At 41.7% G+C, this 24541-nt stretch overlaps 1 protein-coding gene across 10 annotated transcripts in view; it reads left to right on the top strand.

Annotated features, from left to right (window-relative positions):
- JADE1 (jade family PHD finger 1) overlaps positions 1 to 24541 on the top strand; it is a 171850-nt gene that overhangs the window by 111158 nt on the left and 36151 nt on the right. For 5 of the 10 annotated variants that reach the window (XM_081021920.1, XM_081021921.1, XM_081021922.1 and 2 more), the window contains 3 exons: positions 10815 to 10892; positions 22782 to 22864; positions 22963 to 23037. In XM_081021920.1, coding sequence (XP_080878046.1) covers positions 10841 to 10892; positions 22782 to 22864; positions 22963 to 23037 — 210 coding nt within the window. In that variant the 5' untranslated portion in view covers positions 10815 to 10840. Of the gene's footprint in view, positions 1 to 1812; positions 2008 to 2080; positions 2106 to 2248; positions 2488 to 7277; positions 7507 to 10814; positions 10893 to 22781; positions 22865 to 22962; positions 23038 to 24541 lie in introns of those variants that run through there. The other 5 variants (XM_081021926.1, XM_081021925.1, XM_081021923.1 and 2 more) reach the window with 5 other exon arrangements.

Below are 24541 nucleotides of genomic sequence, written 5' to 3'. Positions count from 1 at the left end.
AGGGGTAGCCAGGGAACCAGGATCTGTCGCCGTGTCACCCACATGTTCAAAATATCCATTGCATTAATTCAAGGGCAGGGAGTGTACATAAGGCAAAAACACAGTTTACCAAATAAATGTACCCTCCCTCCACAGATCGGATTGTGGTTTTCCTTTCCACGGAAAGCTTATAACGGTTGGGTGGACATAAAGCTTAATTTTGCAGGATTGATGCTGAACTTGGTGCAGCAGGGGCATTGTGTAGACCTGAAAATGAGCATTTTATTTTTATTTTTTTGCGGTGGGTGAAGCTCCTCGATCCATTTTTTTTATTTTATTGGTTAAAACAACAATCCGAAGCGTGCTGTCTTTTATGTACGATCGCGGGAGCAAGTTGTAAGACCCCCAAAGTGCACGTGTTAGGAAGTGTGAGCTTATGGATATCAGGGAAACGAGGGGTGTGTGGTGTGTGCAGTAGTGGCGGGGCTTCTTGTTAGACTGCTGTTCTGCTGGGTGGCAGCAGATTCTCTCGGTGCTCAACGCTGCTGCTGCTGGCGTGGATGATTAATGCGGGGAAAGGATGGAATGTGGAAGGTTGCCCTGGGATTCGAATCCTCGTAGAACAGCCTCATTTGCTACATGCGCCTGCTCCCCTTTAAGGAGGCGGGCCTTTCTCGCTGGGCTGTGCGTGGAGACGGAGGAGCCCAGGCGGGCAGGCAGGTGCACGGCGTCAGCAAAAGCCTCAACTTACCCATTCTTTTAGTGCCTTCTCACCCAATCCTCCCCCTTTGCAGCGGGGAGCTTAAATACACGTACGGTTGCTGTGCAGCCGCAAACGCTCGCAGGTGGTGGGTGCGAACTTTTCAAAACACTGCAGTCGAGGGGTCAGACTGCCCTCAATTCCCCTCTGCATCAATAGTGGCACAGAAATGGAGCAGGCTCATGAGGCTCGGGGACCGTTGGGCTTCTTAGAAGCCGCCTCGAGTGCGCGTTGGCGCCTTAATCTCTCCCTCCGCTCCGGACAAAACCTGGTAGCAGGCTCGGTAGTTATGTAAGAATGCATTCGAGAAACGTCACAAAGTGTACTCGGGAAATACGGGAGCATAGCCGCTAAATAACCCGCCAGATAGGTTAAATGTGCGTTATTAAACAACGCCTTTAGGACTAACAGGAAAATGCAAGGAGTGTGTGAAGCGTACATGGTGCCTACACCGGCGGAAGTATGGATCGGCTCCGGGGATGTGGAGAGCCGTTCCCTCTCCGCGTCAAAGCAAATAAAATGGGTGTAGGTGGTGGTGTTTTCAAATAACCGCATCATTGCCACCTAACGGCCCGTCCTCCGTTCCCAACCTCCAGCAGGAGGGAGGGAGGGAATGCAGCTGAGGCGATCGTGCCCCCTTGCTGAAATTAGACAAAGCCGCCACAGTGCTCTTCTGCTCGCCCATCTCCTTAGGCTTGTTATATTTTTTTGCGGCGGGGGGGGGTGTTACTTCCCATCTTCAATCTTTGCAAGCTGCTCAAATCGTAGGAGGGTTTTCACCTCGGACCCCCCCCGCCCTTTCCTCCAATGCACCCTTTGTGGTGGGGATTGGTATTGTGTCTTTCCCTCCCCTTCTCTCCAGCGGGTGGGGGCCAGAGGGCGTTTGTTTGTTTGCAACCGCCTGCTGGATGGTTTCCTGTGACAAGAGGTGATACAGTTTCCAGAACTGTCGAGGAGTGGGAGGAGAGAGGGAGGGGGAGGCAGGCAGGCAGCTCCTCCAAGGCGGCTCTCTGCTCGATTCACTCAACCTCCCCTCCCTCCTTCCCCAGACATTACAACATGGAGATCAGGGGGGAGGGAAATCAGGCAACCGGGAGGGTTGCGTGGCCGCTTTGAGCGCGACGAGAGGTGGATTTGGGAGGGAGAGCGAGAGAGCTGCGCCGGGAGCACCAAGTTTGATTTGCAGCCGGGGCTGAGCGGATTGGTGCAGCCGGGAGGAGAGGGCGGAGCGGAAGGAGCCAGGCTGGAGGATGCGACGAGGAGGGCCGGTCAGTTGCAAGTGGAGAGACGAGCGGTGGGGATGTGGCTGGTGCGCAGGAAGGTGCCGCCGGTGCCCCCGCGTCTCACCTTTCCGAGCACCGTCCCGGTATTTCTGCCCCCGCCTCGCCGTCCGCGGTCGCACCCGCTACCATCGGGAGCCGGCGGCCCCTCCTTCGCCGGGTGGATTGCGAAGGCGGCCGGCAAAGAACTGCTGCCTTGAACGGGTTGGGGAAGCGAGTGGGCGGGTTCAGGAGACGCGGCTGTACCTTCGGAGCAGCTGTTGCCCTCAAACTGAAAACGGCGGCGCTTGAAAGAATGGGATGGAAATAATCGTGTGTGCGCGCGCGAGAGAGAGAGGGGAGATACTAAAATCAAGCCTTCGTTGGGATACCTGTCATGAGGAAAAAGAAGCTTAAAAGCACAAGTTGAAAGTTTAAGCCCCTTTCTCTCCCCCCATGGGGTCCTTTCTGTCCAAATCTGTGCTGGAGGTGAATCTTTGCGATAAACCAAGTGTACAAAGTTAGCTGCTCAGGATTTTATTTAAGTTTCATGGCAGAACAACAACAAATTGTTCTGGGAGGTCAGATGCACCAAGTTGTATTTCTGCTAAAATTGATATGCAGAACAAAGTAAAAATATGCCATATGAATCATAGGATGCATAGTCTGTCATGATTGACAGTCTTCACAACATTCAAAGCAAGGTAGTTTAAGGGTGGCTCCTGCGTCCCCTTTCAGAGCATGCTTATAGATGTAGTGAGGGTTCTTGCCTGTGTTTTGAGATCACAGGTGTAGGTTATTACAGATTGTTGTTGAATGCAACAGTTTGCTCTTGAGTTTGTGACCTGTGTGTTTAAATCTTTTACCACCACTGCTAATCTTTAATACAGTACAGTATGTAATCCCTAAATGGCAGGTTATCGGTACAATTTTTGAATCTGTTTGTCAAGATACTAAAAGACATCATCTTGACACATAATGATAAATACAACTTTGAATGAATTATATTTGTCAGTGACTGTCGTAAATATAGACTATGGCTGTGATCTAGTCCAGAGTCCTACCCACTTAAGACTTTGGTCCTGTTAATGCTCTTTGTGGGAGTAAACTCCATTGATCTCTGGGTCTTATTTCTCAATAAACATACATAGAATTGCATTGCGCATCCATTTGGTTAAGTATTTATAAATGGACACTGCAATAGGTGGCCTGTTACTGTAATAATATATTGAACTGTGTTTCCCACAGCATAGCTGTGATGCAGCTTTTGAAAGCGATGGCTCTCTGTCTCCAGTAGCTTGTACAGAGTTGAGCCTTTTGAAATGGATTCTGGTAACATCTTCCTCCACACTTAAGTTGCTAAATAAATCTGATGGGTGAGAGGTAGATTAAACTAGATGTGCATTGTCCAATTTATCACTGCCAGAATACATGAGAGCTACTAAAACCAAAATAGGTTGGTTGGCCCCTTCATAGTGGCTTCAGAAGCTAGAGGTACAGAATAATGCTGAACTAATTTTTAACAAAACAATATTCTGCATTGGTGCAAAGTTAGCAGAAAAATCTACTGAAGTCAGTTGTGCGTAACTGAAAGGCACTCTGTGACTTTAGGTGTTTAATTTACCCTAAAGTAGCCCAAGACTAGATGGCACACTTCTTAACACATATGCAAAATAATATTTGAAATGATCTCTAGCATAGATGTTCTAATTAGGTCTTGATGCAGCCAGTATCATATCAGTTCATGGGCTATTTTGGAGAAAACCAATTCTTCAGTCTGTCTTTAGGGTGTACATTTGCATTCTCCCTGTGCTGTCTCTGTAGTGGTTCTGTGCAGTTTATTATAGTTGCACCCGTTAACACATTATAGTTAATGATCTGTCAGAGCTGGAATTATAAATCCTGTTTACCCAGGGGTTTATGGAAGTCATTAAAAGTACTCTGGAAGGAAAAACAGGTTATAAAAGCTTTGACCTGGGGATGCACATTTAATGTCCATATAAAAATCTGTTTCTCTTCAGCCATTAAAATAATAATTGTAGCCACTTTGAAACTACATTTTCTCCACATGCTGCTGTTCAACCTATATCAAGTTTTGCAAATATATATCAAGACTTCCTGAATATTGATATACCTAGAAAGTGAAAAGTGGAATATATCTTATTTTGTTGTGTTTAGTTTTACACAGCAATACCTACATTTCTGTTTAGTGGAAAATAGGTAACCCCCTATAAAATGAGAGAATGGGAGAATGTCTAAAATGTTACTGCAAGATTAACTGAATCTTACAATATGAACATGGTGTGTTGTTGAATCTATGTTGATGTTATTGTTTATATAGATAGATCATTGTACCTCCATAGTAACACCTACAGTAATTTAATTCACTTTCTCAACTGTCTTTTTACACTGAAGTGGTTAGGGTTGCTTTTCCCTACTTTCCTCCTAAAATCTTCTAAAGTGTGGCTGTGTTCAGATGATCATATCTCAACTCCTTCGCAGCATGAGCAACCAAATAAGGAAGTCTTATCAATTAAAACAAGTTCTCGTGTCACCCAAACCAGGAAAAACAACTTTGGAACAAACCAGGATATTAACCTGTGGGTTGAAGATGCTTTCAAAGGCTGGCTTGTTCCAAAGTTGGCAACCATGGTTTCTTAATTTGTTTTTGAACTAGAGGCTTCCTGGTTTAACCATGGCTTCTGTAGAGATGGCGTGCACAAGGAAAATACTTCTTAAGCTGAGATATGATTATCCAGACCAACTCAGAAGCTAGGTAATAACCCATAGCAAGTTGTCATTTTCAAGGGAAGTTAAATAGAAACAAAGGGATAGAAATATGTAATGTTAATGCTCCCGATACTGACCGGGGGGGGGGTGTCAAAATGTGGGTTGAGCTAATAAGTTGCATGTTACTGTCCCTAAACTTGTTGGCTTGTATAATGGGTGTTTTGGGTGTGTTTTAAAAGCCAATTCAAGGGAGCTTTGGAATATAGCAACTAAAAAATAATCAACTATGTACTAGTTGTATTTATCTATGGAGGGCAGGCTAACTGAGCAGGGAAGGGCGGGAGGGAGTGAAAATGCTGGATGGATGTGATACGGAAATACTCAAGTTGGAAAAGGCAAATGCTCCTTTCCTTAGGCTGATTAGAGTGTTTCCCTGTATGAGTTGTTTTGTGCTAATCACTTGCTGACTTGTAGAAATGTAGGCTGCTGCCTTACACAGATCATACTGTTTGTCCATTGCGTCTGTATTGTCTACTCTGATTGGCAGCAGTTCACCTACAATTTCATGCAGTGATTTTCTCCAGCATTGCTATCAGAGATCCTCAGGTTTTGTTGGACTACAACTCTTGCCAGCTTCAGTCAGCATGACCAGTGGTGAGGGATGATGGAAGTTGTAGTACAGCAACATATGCAGTGCAGCCACCGGTTCTTTGGTCCCAGCTTTAATAGGAGATGCCAGGGACTGAACATAGGAAGGATTATCTGTGTGCAAAACATGTGCTCTGTCACTGAGCTAAATAGTCCCTCTGTGTTGTACAAGCCTTATCATTCTTCCCTCCTCTTCTAAGTAACGTATAGTTTGCAAATGTTGCAACATCATTAATCATAGCATTTCCTAAATCACTAATGATTTCAGGCACAACTCCTTTCAGACAAACATGTCTCTGGGATAAGCTTCTGTTCATCTCCACTTTGAAAATTGGCCATGCTTCTTATTTTTTTTTAAAACAGTGAGTTACAAAAAAGACATTTCCTTTCCCACCATGACTCTTTAGAAATTAATGCGAGACACAGTTGGAAAATGCCCATATGCAGGGGTAACTGAAACTTGATTCCAGAGCCTAGGGATTTCAACTATTTTTCCGTGCTAAGGTGTCAGCAATTTTTTGAAAGTTCAAATACACAGCGTAGACTGGCTCATTCTTACCTACCTTATTTCTGAGTTCTAGTTTTGCTTTGCAAAATCCATGCTGACTCTTTTAAGTGATAAAGATAAAATGTTTAGGTAGCTTGTTCTTGAGCTTGCAATTACTTGTTTCTAAAAAATAAGAAACACTTCTATTTATTCATCATGTTTGGCAATCTTGGAAGCAGGTGGAACTCTCCAGAGAAAATGTTAAAACCTTTTTTTCTTAATACTCCTGATCTAATGGGGAAATCTGTGAATAGGAGCCTAGAGAATTTTAATAGCAGACTCCTGCAACCATTTTGGAATATTGTTGTTGAATTGTTTGATCTTTTACTCAGTTGGTCTATCTAAACCCAAGTTTGGTCTACTCATCATACATGATTGATGGTTCAGCAAAGGCTTCCCAAATTCTTACAGTGCACACTATTAGTTATTTAATAATACTTTATTTATTTCTTATATTTGCATCCCATCCTTCTTCCCAAAGAAGCTGAGGGCATCTAATAGACCTACCATAAGACATCTAAAAACTATTCCAATGCAGATACAGATTTGGAAAGATATTTACTTAAAAGGCTTGTTGGAAGAGGAAGGTCTTCAGAAGGTGTTAAAGGGACAGTAGAGTTTGTGTCTGTCTCATATTTAATGAGAGAAAATACCAAAGGGTAGGTGCCACAACACTAAAGCCTCTTCCTATATTGTGTGGAATGGAATGAGCCTCCTGATAAAATGGTATCAGCAATCAGCCCTCACCTGCAGAGTGCAGTGATCGAGTGCATATATAAAGGATAAGGCAGTCTTTAAAGTATCTGGCTCCCAAGTTGTAGAGGGCTTTATACACCAAAACTAGCACTTTGCACTTAGTTCAGTAACTTAGCACTAATGCAAAATTTAACATCTTCAAAATGCTCAGTGGGAGCTGAATTACCCATTCAGAAATCTTCCTTGTATTGCACCACTTCAGACTGCTGGCTACGCAACAAATATTTTCCAACTTAAAAATCTCTGCGTGTACAACAAGTAAACCAAGGAGTACCCTAGACTTTAACCTACTTGACATGCTAACTTTCCATAGGAAGAGAGTTTTTTAAAAAAGAAACATTGGGACTAGTATTCAGTGGCTTATTCATTCCCACCTTCTCTGTGGGTGACATTCATTTGCTTGTTCTTGTCATTAGAATTTAACATGTCTGAAACAAACAAACAAAAAAAACTTTTTTATGTTAAGACAAACCAGCTCAAAGCAGAGCAATTTATATTAAGAAATTCTATCATCAGTGGCTAGAATGCATGTCTGGCCAATGCCTTTCTACACATCTGACTTAAGCAGAAGTCATTCTGTAGATATGATATCTCAAACAAGGGCATTACAGACTGTTGGAGTAATGCAGTGCTTCACTTGGTTGAAACTAAAATCTTAGTGGCTGCTATAGGAAACTGGCTTATACTGAATCAGACCATTGGACCATCTAGCTCAGTATGGGCTGTGCTGATTGGCAGAGGCCCTCTAAGGTTGCAGGCAGGAGATCCTAGTAGCCCAACCTGGAGATGCCCGTGGTTGAACCTGGGACCTTCTGCATGCAAAGCAGGTACAGTATCCATGAGCTACGGTCCTTCCATGAGACAGTAGTTATTAGGCCTGCACTTAAGAAGCTGCCCTGCATTGAGTCAGGCTGTTGGTCTCTATAGCTCTGTACTGTCCAGTGTCTTTGGCGGCTGGAAGCGAAAGTCATTCTCAGCCCTAGCTGGGACCTTTTCCTTTAGGGAGTGTGCTCTGCCACCGAGCAATGGGCCTTGAATATTGCAAGTTGAAAGGTGATGTTTAGGTTTTTCATTTAATATAATCATATGTAAATTATCTTTGTGAAGGTTGGCAACCTACTAATATGTTGTGCGTGAGAACTTTTTCTGGAATTTAGATATTTACAAAACAGCTGGAGGTCAGATATGTACAGTAGCTGGCTGTTCTGTGAAAGCTAGCTGTAGTATTTGTTTTTTGTACCACCTGGTTGAAAGGGCTTAACAATCCTTTTGAAAATGGAGCTGTTCATCAGTAGAATGTTATGCTTCAATCTTTCCCAGAAGTGGGACATAGCTACTCCCTAAATTTTTGATACAGCTTGCAATGTTTTGTCTGCCTTTATCGTTGGTTGCATCCTGTGCTTAACCATCTGTGGATGAGTTAAACAAGGGTTGTAGATTTCTTTTTTTTCCACGCTTTAGATCCATAGCATTGAGACACATTATTTCGATTGTAAGAGACTGAAATGTCTAGCATACTTTGGACAAAATCTGCTCAGTTTTCTCCCTCTGATTAGCTATCTTTAGTGAGGTCTTTATTCAGTTTGTACAATTTAACCTTATCTGCCTCTGTAGCTTGTGCGGCATCCAAATATCTGAATATCCAGACTTTCTGACAATAGGGATTTCTGTTTACCTGGAGTTACATTGCAGCAAGCACAAGTGTAACTAAGAGTTAAAGATAATGGGACTATGATTGCTTATAGTGATGTTTACTCCATGGGAAATGGCCCATGGGTTCTAGTGTGGTTTCTGTCTTATGAGTCCGGCTTCTCTGTTAAGGGTTTGTAATCTAAGCATATTGCTCTTTTTAAACATCCATTACAATTAGACATACTTTCTACATTTCACTTGGCTAGATGTCCGTGTTGTAAATGCCAGTGGAGCAGCTTATTAGAAGTTGCTGTTCGTATGACATCTAATCAGTTCAGTGTCTGAGCACCAAACTAGAAGCAAATCAGCTTGGCAGCTGATTCCTGAAACTGCACCTGGAAGGCGTGCCTTGGGATTTTGCTGCTAATGGCTTGGCCAGCCCACATTGTCATTGGAATTGAAACATGGCAAACTAAGCCTCATGAGATTTGATGCATGTCCTAGAGTACTTGTCACTTTAATTCACGCTGAACATGCTTTGCTTCACTTGTTGTGTCACGTTGTTTCCGCTTTTTTAGCTCCCCGTCACCCCCCTTTCCTGGCCTTTTAGCACTTGGATACTCACTGGCTATTTTTATGTTGTAACTGAGAGTCTGCACTTATTGCATAATGTAATGCTTTGGAGCATCATCTCTGCTGAAGGGACCTATTAGGATAAAGAGTTTTTCACTTCTCGGGGCTTATTCATGTAGTCATTTAAGTGTGCTGATGTCAGCACACATTGGACAGATTTAGTGGGTTTTTGTCATTTTAACCAGCTTCATGAATGTTCCAGCACATGTCCAGGATGAGACTAGCTACAGTCTGGTTTTATTAGCTTTTCAATTATTTTTAAGAAAATGGTTAGTCATGATCTAGACATGTTTTGGAACGTTTATAAGGCCAGGCTGCTAAGCCAACACAGGTGCTGATGTTTTCAGTCATTATCAGGGAGAGGCTGCGTAAGTACCCTTGCCAAACTCATTGGTAACCAAATAAACATTTATAAAATTTGTCTATATTCTGACTACTTCTGAATGCTGAAAGTGTTGTTCATGGATAGGATGTTGCTACCACATGTGCTGAAAAGATCCTTAAGCAGTGTCCTCCTAAATGTGGAAGTGAGAAACAGAGACCAAATGTTTTCTTACGTTATATATTTTTTCTAAAATTACCCATGCTTTGGCTTTACAAATCCCTATCTTTATCACTGATGGCTATTTCAGTGAAGGATAGAAACTGGGAATTCCTGATAGCTGTCAGAATAAATACAGCAAGTGCAGCCATAAGAAAGAATAAATGTGTAGATGACTTCTCCACTTGCCTTGCTGCTTTGACTTTTTAACAAATCCTAAATTGCAAATCAGAACAACCTAAGGATTTGGGAGCAGATCGCACAGCAGCAGTACCGTTACTGAGAGAAGTTTTGATATCCTTTTTTCTGTGTCTCAGTGGGGTAGATTCTTGCATTGTTCTTTCTGCCATGAAATTACTTCTTGCCATGGGGAGCCACATGGGACTAAATTATGTGAAAGGATCAACATGGATTAGGATTGTGGCCAGCATGAATGTAGTGTTGATAATTTGCTCAATTTATGTATCTATGGTCTTAATGCATTTTGAATTAGCCTCCCACAACACATCTTCACATGCACATCCCCACTCAGGAAATGTTAGCTCATTGTGAATCCAGTCTCTGTTTGGTATACTGTTCAGTTACAGTCTCTGTTTCTGTGTTGTCATAGGAGCTTAGTGATTGGCTAGTGTGGGAACATTTCTATGCATACTGCTTGCTCAGTTGAGGGATGCAGTGACCTTTGTAATTAGTCTTGCTGTTTTGATGCCTCCTACAACTGTAAAACCTTTTCATAAATGTGCTGTACAATATAAATATTGGCTAAATAGGGACAAGGTATATGCTTTGTTGCATTTGCTTTAAATTTGCTAATATCAAAGCCATAAAAAAGATCTTACATCTTCTTGGGGTGAGCTTGGCTTGAGGATTCCATCAACAATGGTGGCCCAGGACATTCTGCTTCCTGAGGCAAAGGACAGTATGGTGCCCCATTCCTAGTCCATGCCCAGAAGTCAGATGGGCTAGCAGTTTTATTTTTCAAAACTGGTGATTGGACATTGTCTTCAACTGTACCTGAAGGCAGGAGGCTAGCTTAGGTGGCGGTACAGGGCAAGCCACATAAGCCACCCATCTTTGTCCTCCAAGGTTTTGCTACCACTCCTCAGCATGTTGCTTAGGGCAGCTGCTGCGCTCTGTCTAATTGTAGCGCCGGCCCCTGTCAATCAACTTAGATATTCTTTTTGGCTGTCCCATGGGATGCATTCTAAACTGAACATCTTCAAGATGTTTGCTGCTTTTATTTATGCTACTTAATGGCACTTGCTTTCATTTGTGAGCTCTTTGATTCAGAACTTGATAACTTCTGGTTTCTGTTGCATTTCTTCACAGGCTGCCTGCTGTTACCCGGGAAGATCATGAAACGAGGTCGACTTCCCAGCAGCAGTGAGGATTCTGATGACAATGGCAGTAAGTGCTCCTTTTTGTTGTGCTTGTATCACACCAGGTTTATGAGTTTATTTAAACACACACACACAAAACTTTGCATATGATACTTTAAATAACAAAGGTGATTTGCATATCAGTTGGGTAGAGTGCTAATATGAAAAAGCTTTGCTAAAATCAAACAGATTTCAATAGGTGAACAGCAGTAAGGCATCCCAAGGCTTTACAGCTGATTACACAGCATGCAGTAATACATTTCCACCCCCAAACCCAAACAAATTAAAGTATTTTTTGGTTTAAAGTGCTGAAGTAAATGTTTGCCACATCAGTTGTAAATGTTGTCAAGTCTTCAGGTTGTAATAAGGGGATCAAAGTTTGATTTGAGGCTGCTTGTCAAGCTCATGTCACCATTTTCTTATGCATATCATGAATGGGGTTCATAATATTCCTGTTTTTCTATACACTGCTTATGTGTAAGCAGGCCCCTTAACACCTAGGAAAAGTTGACCTATTGTGCATGTTGTTTTTGATACCCACTCCTGTGGAGTACTAACATGCAGTACAAAGGGTAATTTAAGCAACTGCTTCCTAAATAGTGGTTTGTGAGAGCTTTTGTGAATGGTTCATAAAGTAGACAGTGATGAGACCATGATACAAAGGGTACAGTAGCTTTTTCCAAGTAGTTGTATTTTGGAATACAAAATTCCCTTGCAGTTTTTTATTATTTGGAGAATCAGGCCCACTCCCACACTGTGTTCAAATGCTGCTGTTTGCCAACAAATGAGATATAAAAAGTAATATATTATTTTGAACATTTGCATTCCCATGTTTACAAAACAAGTGTAGATTGGAAGCCTGTGAGTAGGGGCTTGCTTCTTTTTATCTCTGTTCAGCAGCTGTGGTCTTGAAAAAACACATATCTCTTAAATACTTCAACACGTATTATTTGGAAGTCCACTTTTTTCAACTTTAAAAATGTACTTTGTGTGTAAACATTATAGTCATGTTTGACAATTTAAGGTTGCTTTTCATGACTGTAGGTTTTGGGTTTAACTATTGCATGCTTTTATAATAATTTGAAGTTTATGTTTAAACACTGACCCTCCCTGGGAGAAGTCTTTGTAAGAATGTGTGGGAAATATCAGTTGTTGTATGTTTTGCCTGGGGTGAGCTTATCACCCAGAGAAATGAGTTGCCTGAATCTATCCTTAGAGACTCGTTTTCCTTTCTGCCTAAGAAATGTACTAGAGCTGGTGCAAAGTCTTTGTTGTTGTTTAGTCGTGTCCGACTCTTCGTGACCCCATGGACCAGTGCACGCCAGGCACTCCTGTCTTCCATTGCCTCCCGCAGTTTGGTCAGACTCATGTTTGTAGCTTCGAGAACATTGTCCAACCATCTCGTTCTCTGTCGTCCCCTTCTCCTTGTGCCCTCAATCTTTCCCAACATCAGGGTCTTTTCCAGGGAGTCTTCTCTTCTCATGAGAGGTGCAAAGTCTGATTACCTACAATAAAACTAGCCAGACATGTGTAGATTTAGGAAGCTTTACATGGATTGCAGACCTCTTCACACAATCAAGATGGCATGATAAGAATCTGGTGTTCTGGAAGTGATCATATGAGTGCTTCATTAAATAAGTGTTCAAGCCTCTTTGGTAACTTTGCAGCAATGTGATAAATGTGAATTCTGTTAGGCCTGTGGTGAAGTAGTCACATGACTGCATCACTGACTGCCCAGTTCTGGCAATATCTTTTAGGTGCATATTTCTCCCATCAGGAACAGGATAATGACCTGGTGAAGTAGGTGGCAAATCCCTCTGGAATGACAGGGTGAGGATCAAAGGTGACAGCTGGGAGGGCCTTCCTCACATACTGTGTTTCTCACCTCCAAAGAAACAACATGTTCTCCCTCATGATCTTCCCTCACGGTTCAAAAGAAAATATGTGTGGAACAAGAGAGAATTTGCAGAAAATAAAACTGACAAGACAGTGGATATATCCCTTCTTGACCCCTAGTCTAGTTTGATGGGCAGATATAAAGAAGACACTAGGCATCAGCTCTGCAGATAGCTCTCCATAGAAAGGAAAAGTGCTACAGATTGCTTGGAGCCCTTCTGCTTGAGTGACATGGGCATGGGTAGTGATGTTAAATTCTTGAGAATAATCTTTTGGAGAATATTATCGAGAATATTCTCAATTAATGAGAATATTAGAGAATTTTCATTTAAAATAGGAGAATATTCACTGGTGATAGCACCAGTAATGATCATATTAAGGTTTGGTATAAGGAAACTCAGTAGTTAAATCATATTTTATTCTTCCGTTAGAACATGTACATGTTATAGGACAAGTCAAAAAATACAATTGGCATGTTAAGGTTTGATACAAATAAGTTCAGTAACAGGCTATCTTGTGCTTCTAATAGCTCTAACAATAACTGTTTAGTGACTAAAGCAAAACTTTGTGCATACATATAAAAAAGAAGCCCTTAACATTGAATATATTGTCATTATGATAATATATTTCAGTATGTCAATCTCTGATAAATGGTACCTTGTACCATTGAATGGCACTACAAAAACCAGTTACTGGCACTAAATAAAAATATAGAAACGTCAACTGTTTAAATCAAGGCCACCTCACATGCTGTTACACATAATTGTATAGGTACTTTAAGTGTATAAAGCATTAAAGCTACTTTCTGTAAAAAAATAAAATAAAATCACACTGTATGTCCAAGGGTATAGAATGCTAAGAATAAGGTCACACCAAAATAGAAAAAAGGCTATTACATACAGTTGAAATACATACAAATTCAAATGTTCATCAAATTAAATGAATAGCATTTTTAAAACTGAAAAATAAAAAAATTATGTAGCTCACATTTCAGAACTGCCAATGGTGAATGACACAATGTCCAGTAACGTAACTAGATCAAAAACCCATTATCACTGGCAATATCACAGCTTGACTTATTATTTACTAGATTTTTTAAATGTGGGTTGTAAAACTGGTTCTTACATTAGAATTTACAGTTTGTGGGAAATATTCTCCAGAGAATTTTCTAGCAGAGAATATTCTCATTCTGGAGAATATTCTCACCTCACATCACTAGGCACGGGTTGAAAGTGCTGCACTGGTAAGTTCAAAATGTCCTAGATCCAACTTACCAGATCTGTCCTTACTGCAGTTTTAAATAACCAGTGCTGCTGTATGCATTCAGTTAGAACTGGAGGAGCCTATTCAGTGGGACTCCCCAGTAATGTAGGGCATAATCTTGGACACTGCAGAACTTGCACTTGTAAGTTCTTTCGCAAGTCCTAATTTCCACATGTTTCTAAAAATTTTAAGGAGCAGGCAGTGAATGCCATTTCAGAATGCATTCTAAAAGCCTCTGCTTGGGTCAGGGGTTTAGTGGCCAATAAGGATAAAAGATTGGTGATGGCAGTGAGTATCAAACAGGTGAAATGTTCCAGGAGCTATCGTGGGTGCTTTAAAGATAGATCCTTGAGTTTCTGCTTTTGATCTGATGACAGAGGACTGTCTTGTCCCTGCCAACACAAAGCACCCACTCTCTCACAGGTGAGATCACAAAGTCTTAATCCCACAGGAGTGAAAGAGCCTATAGGGAATACAATTGGGGGTTATCCTTTGCTTCCTTGGGTTCCAGTGGTTGCTCTCACCCTCGAAATCATAGCACACCTTGGAAGATGCAGCCTTTCCAGTCATTACCAGTTTATGTTCCTATTCTTAGTAACCTTACTGTGATGGCAGGATCTGATAGTCAGGGCAACAACATGGGCAAATGTACAGACTGTTGTCCTGCTCTTTAAGCACAAAAAACAAAACAAAACAAATCCTCTATATTGGTTGTGTAAATGGGTTTTTTTCTTAACTCTCTGTGCAGCTAACATTAGTTTTAACCAATCTGTCTCCTGAGTTTAGATTATTTGGGACTGAGGTTTTTTTCCGTTTAAAAATAGAAAAATTGTATCTGTGATGAATCAGTGGTAGCAGTGGCATTTTGAAAAATGTTTTACTTCTCCAAACAAGTAAATTACTTATTCTCTATTTGTATAATTTATGTAGCTCTCAAAGGCATTAGATGTGGCTTAGCATAAATGAATGCTCATCTCCTGGGATGGAAGGTGTGATTTAAGTGCAAAGTGTTCTGGGGCCCTCCTGGCTGTTGAAGTCGGAAAGGAAAAAAATGTAATGGAGTTTGGCTTTTGATTGGTGTTTTTTGACCTAATTGTAAATAGGGGAACATAGACTGAGTCACTGAAGAGAGGAATTGACATTTGAGAATATTTTTCTATTCCGATATGATGCAGGCCTAAGTTAAACATCTTTCAAAAGGCAAATTACAATATGGAAAAGATTCCTCTAGTAAAACTCTTCAGTGTATTATGGGGATTTGATTGAAATGCATTGGGAAGATTTGCTTGTTTTCTACTGATGTAACATTTTATTATTATGGCCTGGTGAAGAGGGTTTGCAAGCTGTGCTGAATTTTTGATTCTTGGCCTCTTGCTGTTGGAAAACAATCCCGGACAAGCTTTAACTTATAAATATTTTCCATATAATTGCATGAATTCAAGTTTTTATTCTGTCAACTTGGGGCAAAGGCTTGCAAAGAAAAGGGAAGAAAGCCAACTATTTTTTGGTGGTGTCAGAAAACACCAAGAAGCTACTTTGCTTTTGCCTTTGTTTTTATCAAATGTGTATCTGATGCTTCCTCCAAGGAGGTCATGGTGATGAATAAAGGTTTGTTGCTTTAAATTTACTTAGTGTTCAAAGCTAAGGGGTTGTGTCTAGTACTGTGCTGGTGGGATTCTGCTGGTACAGTAGGACTTCCCTCTCCTTCTCCACTGCATGCTCTCAGAGTCTACTCCAAAGTGTGCCCAATCCTCTGGAGCTGATTTTGAGGCTGGGTGGCTGAACACTGGAGGAGACAGAAGAGGAAGGCCTATTGAACACACAGGAATAATTAGCACCAGCTGAGCTGCAGCGCTTGATAAAGCCTCAGAGCTCTATTCCATGTTCCTTGAGGTGTTTCCGATTATATGAATTAAATGTTTTGCTGTGCCTTTTATCCTTTTGATAGCCATAGTTTTTTAGGTCTCCATCCTATGTGCACTTAGAAGTTTATTAAAATCAACTAGACTGCCTGCCAAGTAACATATTGGGAGCAGGACTGTCAGTTACATCAGCCTAGAATGGCTTTTTTTTTTTTTTTGGTACAAGCTTTCTTGTATCATTTCTGATTCTATTTTGTTCTGTTTCTACACTTGTCAGTTTTTTTGGCAACATTCATTCCACCCCTTTTCTCTCCCCCACCCCTTTCTTTTCAGTCTTCTGCCTCACTATTCCTTAGAAGACAAAAGAGATAGGAAAGAGGAAAAACAAGGGGGTAGAATAAGTGAGATCCCATTACCAGGAAAAGCAGTATAATAGTTCTGATGAATCTTGCTTTCCTGATAATACATCCCCGTCCCTCTTCCTCTTTCTTGACTGTTAGCATGCTTCATGCTCTTAAGCCACACTGAACGCCGTGGTCCTGCGGCTTTGGAGTATAATAATGCTCTCACTGAACTAATTGGCAAACCCCCATTGGCTTTAATGGGAGTGAGCTCCTAGCTTTTAAACTGTTCATACTGAGGTTGGGAGCTTTTCAGTAAAGTGTGTTCTGTGGCCAGGTATTTTGGTATCATGCTAAAGTTGAGTTCTGCATAATTTTAACCACACTCAGATATAAAATACGCTAAGCCCATCCCAAATGTATTTCATCAAGTGAAATATTGCATGGAAGATCAAAGGGAGCGAGTACAGCACATTTAGTGATACCTGGTGGAAGAAGGTAAATAATTTGTTTAGCTTAATGCAAAGAAGCAAGTTCAGAACATAGTGAAATTCTATACAAAACAACTGAATAAACTAGAAATATATTCTTGTTACTGCAGTGGAAGTCCGTGTGTAGGCCACAGATCAGAATTACAGTGAGACAATATAAATAGCACTAAGCAGGCATTGCAGTTCAGTGAAGAGAAAATGTGGTGGTGGGGGGACTGGGGATCAACAAGGATAAGGTGGGGATCAACACTGTACTCTGACCTTCTCCTCTCTTGTTTGACAGCGCATCACATCACAATACTGTTGCTGAAGTTGAATAGGTCTGGGTTTGGTCTGAAGAGTACAAAGATTTATAAGCTTTGAACTTGTTAATGACTGTGATAGTGTAATCTCTCCTATAAAGATAGAACCAGCCCTGTATTTAGGGCCCTCCAGCATTTGACAAGTGAAAACAGGTGGGTATTCTTGTTGAGTTAATTAAGCACGTGCTCCTAGTGTGGTGGTTAATGAGTGAGCTGCTTCCAAAAGTAATCTGGTGGAATGCCTCACCCTTAAGAAGTTTGGAAACTGTTAACTTCAAGGCATTCATTTTCATACAACATGTCTTAATGCAGGAGTCAGCAAACTTTTTCAGCCGGGGGCCGATCCACTGTCCCTCAGACCTTGTGGGGGGCCGGACTATATTTTTTTGGGGGGGGGGCAATGAACAAATTCCTATGCCCCACAAATAACCCAGAGATGCATTTTAAATAAAAGCACACATTCTACTCATGTAAAAACACCAGGCAGGTCCCACAAATAACCCAAAGATGCATTTTAAATAAAAGGACACATTCTACTCATGTAAAAACATGCTGATTCCCGGACCGTCCGTGGGCCGGATTGAGAAGGCGATTGGGCTGGATCCAGCCCCGGCCTTAGTTTGCTTACACATGTCTTAATGCTTAAATATTGAGCTTTAGCATAGGATAATGGCAAAATCCCACGAGATGCTCCAGAGGGAGAAAGAAAGCTAGGCCTGTGTTTCAAAACTTCATAAACCCCAGTACAAAAATTACCTTCCTGATTTCTGATAGAACTGAAGATGGAACTTCTCTGGATATGTGCTGGGATTTGGAGAAGATAAGATATGCCGAAGTATCACACTTTCCATGCCTTCAGCATTTGAGACAGTACCTCATATTTTTCCCAAGTTCTCAGTGTGTGGCTTGCAGTGGTTGCTTATGCCCATTGGGACTGATAGGGTGGAAGGTAGGGAGGTCAACATGAGGTGGCGCCAGAGCAGTCAGTTAGAGTGAGTATGAACAAAAATTACCTTCCTTTAAATTGCACTGGAAATCTTCCTTTGTCTGAGAGCCAGACTCTGCTTCTCGCATCTCTCTCTTCATCTGGTTTCTCTGGGATCCCATACCTTGGAGCAGTGCTGTTTTCTAGAAAAAGAGGTGCTGGAACTTACCATGAACACCTCCCTTGTTCTCTTTTAATGGCAATGGTGCCCACCTGAGAGGTGCCTGCCACCTCCTCTTCCTGCTGAGAAGTCTCACAATTGTCTCTCAAACTACCCACAGATGGAAGTGCCACATTAGATGCAACCTTCCTTTGATTTTTTTAAAGCATTAAACAATGATGCATTAAAAATAGAAGTTCTTAATTGTGAAATCACCTTGTCTTCCAGAATCTGTCTGTGGGTAGGGAAAGGCCATAGGGGAACAGCTGTAGCTCAGTGCTAGAGCATTTGCTTTGCATGCAGAAAGTCGCTGGTTCAATCCCTGGCATCTCCAGGTGCAGCCGGAAAAGAGCCTTCCCTGAAATTCTGGAGAGCCATCTAGCCCAATGGTCTGACTCTGTATAAATCAGTTTCCTGTGTTCCTAAAGGAACAAGTACAGATATCTGTTTTTAATTCGTATAGATGTGACTATAATATTACTTTCTTATTGAATTGCACATATGATGTTGACCATCTTTGGCATATTGGGTTAGCCGTAGAGCAGGAAGCTTTGCCTGTCCGTCTTGCCACAAACTCTTGGCATGCACTTTTGTTATTCATAGTTAACGTATTCTGGCTAAGAAAATGTAAACCAAGCTGCTGGATAAGTACAAAAGAAGGTATATAGGGATAAATTAAAATAGGAAGTGTGTACCTTTTCTGTTGTTGCTAGGATCTTGAAAATGTTGACCCATTTTCCTGGTTGCTTGTAGCAAGTCAGAATCTTATCCTGACAACCACATAGGGAAGTTTTTATAAATAGGAAAAGAGTGGGTTCCATTTCCTTTAAGGTGATCAATGAGCCACAAACATCTAATAAAGTTATATGTTAGCAGGCAGACTTAGTAGAGGATTTTTTTCTGGGTAAGTGTCATTTATGGATTAGTTGCAAGGTGGGGTTATCTTTTCTTGCCAGAATGATCAGATAAAGAATAGTGTTGTTGCTATACACTGCATTAGAGAAAGCTAATTGACCAGCAGATCTACCAGCAGTGATAATGTCAGAAGATACCTTGTTAGACCCAACGGGTTGTATTCAGTGCCGTCCTTTCCCTTGCAAAAAGCTCTTTGATCCAGAAGGAAAGTGGAAAGGTGATTTTTGTGAATTCTCCTGCATCACTCTTCACCTTCCACACTGTTCCAGCTTTGGATACAATACTGTACTGGATATAATCTGAAGACAATGCACCTGCAGTTATAGCTGTAATAAAGTAGAATACTAACCGTAATTTCTGGTGCTTTGATGCCATACATTCCATGTTGGATCCCTGTTTTTTTGGGGGGGGGGGAGGGTGGTGGTTCAGAATTGCTTGTTTTGCAGGCAATTTTCTGCACAGAGTTTGCCTTCTGACTGTGACTTCATTGCGTGGGACTGGTGGGTGGATTGTCTGAGATTCCATGATCTTGGCAGGCTGAGAAGGAAGTCTGAAATAAGGTTTTATGATGATGGGCTGACAGCTCAGACTGTTCTAACCACTTCCATTTTCTGCTCCAGCTGCATGGTTTCCCAACAAATTGTGCTGTTGGCAACTGTGCCCACTCTTGCTCAAACAGAGCCCAGAAAGATTCTCGGCAGATGGAAATACCAGCACTGAGCAGGAGCAGAAGCTAGGCATGCCTCTCTATGTTGGAAACTCTGTTGTGCTGTCTGATTTTGCAATGTAGAAGCATTGTATTTACAGTGGGGAAGACTGTGTGCAGCCTCCAATAGGGCTCAGGCTTTGAAGTGTCAATGAAATGATAGCAGCCTGGAGCTCTCCTGGGACACAGCTGGGTGCTCTGCAGCTGGTTTTACAACACTGTTCTGCATTATGCACTCTGTAGCTAATCTTATGCCACGCAGCGTAGCATATTGGTGGCTGGGCGTGCTCCCTGGGACACCAGATATGCTCTGGCAGCTCATGGAGACTTGCTCATTTTTAAAATGTCAAAATCTTTGTGTGTCTCTGTCTCTTTCCGCCTCACCTGTCCTTGGGAAAAATGTGTATAGGCCAATATATGCAGAACACTTGGAACATATAATGGTCATAGTGATGATACTCAACAATAGACATGTGTGCTGAATTGAGAAAAATCATTTTATCCAAGTATTTAACCATTTTACACAAGCTCCCAGTATTTTGACTTCCTGATAATGAGTTTCCTTTTAACATGGTGACTGTTGGACTTTGTGACCTAGTTTGCATTATCTTAGTGCTATGCAGATGATTTGCCTTAGCAGAGTTGGCAAAGACCGTACATAAGCGGACTTTTACAAAAAAAATCTTTTGAATGCCATTCTCTTCATCAGCACTGCTATCTTGTTTGAATCTTTTTTGAAATACAGTGGTACCTCTGGTTAAGTACTTAATTCGTTGCGGAGGTCCGTTCTTAACCTGAAACTGTTCTTAACCTGAAGCACCACTTTAGTTAGTGGGGCCTCCTGCTGCCGTTGCGCCGCCGGAGCCCGATTCCTGTTCTTATCCTGAAGCAAAGTTCTTAACTTGAAGCACTATTTCTGGGTTAGCGGAGTCTGTAACCTGAAGCGTATGTAACCCGAGGTACCACTGTATTTAGTTTTAATAAAGCAGTCTTTCCTGGAAACACTGAGAGGAAGGAAGGCTTGAACCCACCTGAGAACACCATGATGCCAGGTGACAATTTCACAGGAAATAATTGGATATGCCCATTTAGAGAGCACTTCTGATTCCCCCCCCCTTTCTTCCTTTGCATCCCATCTTGAATTCAATTTGGAGATGCAAATGAAGAATGTGAGCCCTGCTTGTGGCAAAGATTGACTCCATTTGGAATCTATGTTTGGGAGCTTCTGAGTTGAGCCGATCCCAGGGGGCTTGCATAGGGAGCCAAATAAAAGTAAAAGGGGGCCTACATAGGAACATTTAGGAGTGTACCCAAGCCCTGCCAATTGTTCCTTTGCAGCAGCAGGTCTGTAGGGCAGGTGGGCATGGCTGATGAAAAGCGACCTCATAGTTCAAATTAGGACCCCTGGCAGGCCTAAGTTTGGCCTAGGGGCCAGAGGTTCCTTGTGCCTGGCCTAAATTAAGCAACAAATATTGTCACCCTTCCTGAACTATTTCCTCCTGTTTGCTTTTCTATCTACTGTCGGGAAGGACTGCAAACAAATTAAAATGAATGCAGTTCCTAACAGTTAGAAAATGACAAAGGTTGGTAATTGTAAGAACTGGGTTCTTCTGCTTTTAAAAAGCACATTGCAGTGTTTACGTCATTACTCAGTTTGAGACATGCCATTCTCCCCTTCTAATATGCATGTCTTATCATTACTTGTTTTAAATAAAATAATGACATGCATACCATCATCTAATCTTCTTACTACTTGGATAGTGGAATATCAAATCCTACAAAAATGATACAGTTTAGTTGCATTCAGCCATTGCTAGGAAGAATAATAGCCTCAATACATCTGTTTCATTTATTATTATTTTATTTTTGGGCCTGCTCAGTGAGCAGCTCCTCCAAGCTTCCCCCCATACCATTTATTTACTCTAATTTTTAATGTTTTTTTAAATAAGAAACATAAGTATTACTCAAAAGCCTTGTCTACTGCAGCCCCTGCCACAGACAGGAGATAACCTTGGGTAGTTCCCATGTTGGATATGGTAATGCCCCACAACTTGTCCCAACAAGTGCACACAGTTGGAACTTTGATGGTATACGTACATAAATGCATGGACAGACAGAACAATCATGGATTCTGCTGGTAGCAATTTTGACAGCACTTTTTCTAGTTGGTACAATGATGAATCTAGACCAAGAACAAACAAACAAAAATATATGGAGATGCACATAATAAAAATAAAATTGTCCAGATAATTTGGGGCATAATATCTTGACAAGGGGAAAAGATATGAAAGATTGGTACAAGATTCTGGTTTCTGAGCAACTGTTTTTTAATGTAATATGACCCTTTTCGTAAGATCAACTGCATCTGTAGAGTACTGTACCTAACTTTTCAATTTTCCATGAGGGTGGGGGGAGAAAAAAATGAAGAAAAGCTGCAAGTCACTTGCTACAGTTGGTGGCTACTGTTGTATTAATTGTATTAATCTGTATGAAGATGGAACAATTGCTGTATATGGAATGATCACAGGGACCTTAAACTGAGCCAGCAGTTTTCCTCCCACACGTTCATTATGACCTATAGACTAAGGAGTGGAATGAAAGTGTAGCTCTTGCTTGCCATAGTGAACTATTTATTTCTATTTATTTATTTCATGACATTTATTTCCCTCCTTTCTTCCAAGGAATTCAAAGCAGCAGCCATAGTTTTTCTCCTTCCGTTATTAAACTCCCAGCCACCGTTTGATGATGTATGTGAGGCTGAGAGAGAGAGTGACTGGTCCAAGGCTACTCAGTAAACCTCATACACTCTAACCACACTGGTTCCCACTGAAGTTGGCTTAGACAGCTTGTGTGAAAGAGGGGTGAGCAAAGGCTACCCTGAGTCCTGCCAGGGAAAAAAGACAGGGTATAAATAAATTGATGATGATGATGATAGAGACCCCTTTGGGGCCAAAATAACCATTCTTCTCAGTTCCATGTTTCTTTTCCTTTTCTAGGCTTGTCAACCTGGTCCCAGCATTCTAGGTCTCAGCATCGGAGAAGTTCATGCTCTAAGCACGAAGATCGGAAACCATCAGAGGTATTCTCTTGATTAAATGCTCTTGCATCTTGCTGAAAGACAGATGTGTCTCCTTTTCCTAATACTTCTTTTTCTTTCCTTTTTCTGCTCCGTCTCAGCTGGCACCCAGCAACCTTTCTTCTGGCCAGGAGATCAGGGAGCTCAGCTGCTGCCACAGTCCCTGCCAGCATCAAGTTAGTTATTTAGCCGTGAATATTGGGTTAGTTTGGCACCAACCCAACCTAGTTTTTTTTTTAATAGCCCTTTTCCTTTTCCTTTTCAAAAAATATATCGGGGAATATGTTTTGGTTTTTTTATTTGTGGTGAACAGTGAAAAATGTGTGCCTAGGAGTGTTTCCTTAGTTTCCTAACCATTACATGGCACTTATGAATAATAGTCCTTGTTCAGCAAAGCTGTCAAACCAGAAAACTTTGTCTCTTTGAGTGCTTCATCTGCATTGCTTTGAGAACAGATCAAAGGAGGAAATACAAATCAGTTTGAACTTTTCATGATGGATCACCAAGTGCAATCTGTTGCACGCCTTACAAATTGGCAGGTGTCCTTTGAGCCAAATATGAGACTAGAAGAAAAGGGATATTCTTTGTAGGTTGAACTTCTTAAGAAGGCTGTCTGGTTCATCATAATCAGATATCTTATATGTTCATGTTCGGGGTCTTGCCCTGGCAGGTTTCTAAATTCTTTATCCCTCGCTTGTTCATGCTCACGACTGTGGACAGTATAATCCTTTGGCCAAGTGAATTAATATGTATGGGTTGCCTCTTTTGTTCTGATGGTAGAAGCGATTCCATGCATATATATTGGAGATGTGGAACCTTTTTGATACAGTGGACCAGATCTTTATTGCCCTCCCCCTCAGCCCATGGGCCAACTTTGACATGTGAGTGGAACCACCCACTTTTCATCTTACGTCATGGTGAGGTCAGGTGGCTGAAAGATGGGCTTTCCTGCTTGCCTCTCAGAGTTGACTTGCAGGGTGTGGGGCGCGGGGTCTGCTTCACCAGTGCATTCCTTACAAGGAACATGCTAGAAAGCAGCACCAAGCACCTAGCTGATGAGCAGAGAGTTCATTCCTGCTCTCCGTAGGGGGCTGCTTCACCAGCACATTCCCTGCAGGGGAAGTAGTTGGCAGCTGGAAATCGTTTTGGGAAAATGGCCTTTTGGGCTAAATATCTGCCTATGGGCTAGAGGTTCCCAACCCATGATGTAAATGAATGCCTGCACAGGCTTGCTTCTTTAACTGAAATGAATAGGAAAGCAGTTGCTGATGGACCTCCCATGCTTATAATTAGATATTGGATGTGTGTGTGTTCCTGTATGTTTTCCATTTCCATGTGTCGAAAGACACTAAATGAAAGGGGAAAGAGATGAGGTGGGAAGAGGAAAGCAAGCAAACTCAGCACCAGTTCTTAAAGTTATATTTGAAGAACTGTGTGCCAGTCACTGGGTTGGAGGTCAGTAATTCTGCAATGCTGGATTTAGGCATGCGGTTTGCATCTGCAGAGCAGCAGGAATGGCATTGCGAGGCAGTGATTCTTGGAAATTATATCCTTGATGTTCCATTAAATCCTCCTTTGTTTTGTAGCCAGAGCAACTCATCACAAATGTTCAGCTCAAAGGCGTTCACGCCCTGTTTTTCTCTAGGCAGTTAAAATAAGGGGTTTTTTTAGTCTAAAACC

This window comes from Podarcis pityusensis (assembly GCF_964106645.2).
Source record: "Podarcis pityusensis genome assembly, chromosome: 9".
NCBI lineage: Eukaryota > Metazoa > Chordata > Lepidosauria > Squamata > Lacertidae > Podarcis > Podarcis pityusensis.
Note: the sequence above shows the minus strand (reverse complement) of the source record. Positions and strands in the feature narration are given on the sequence as shown.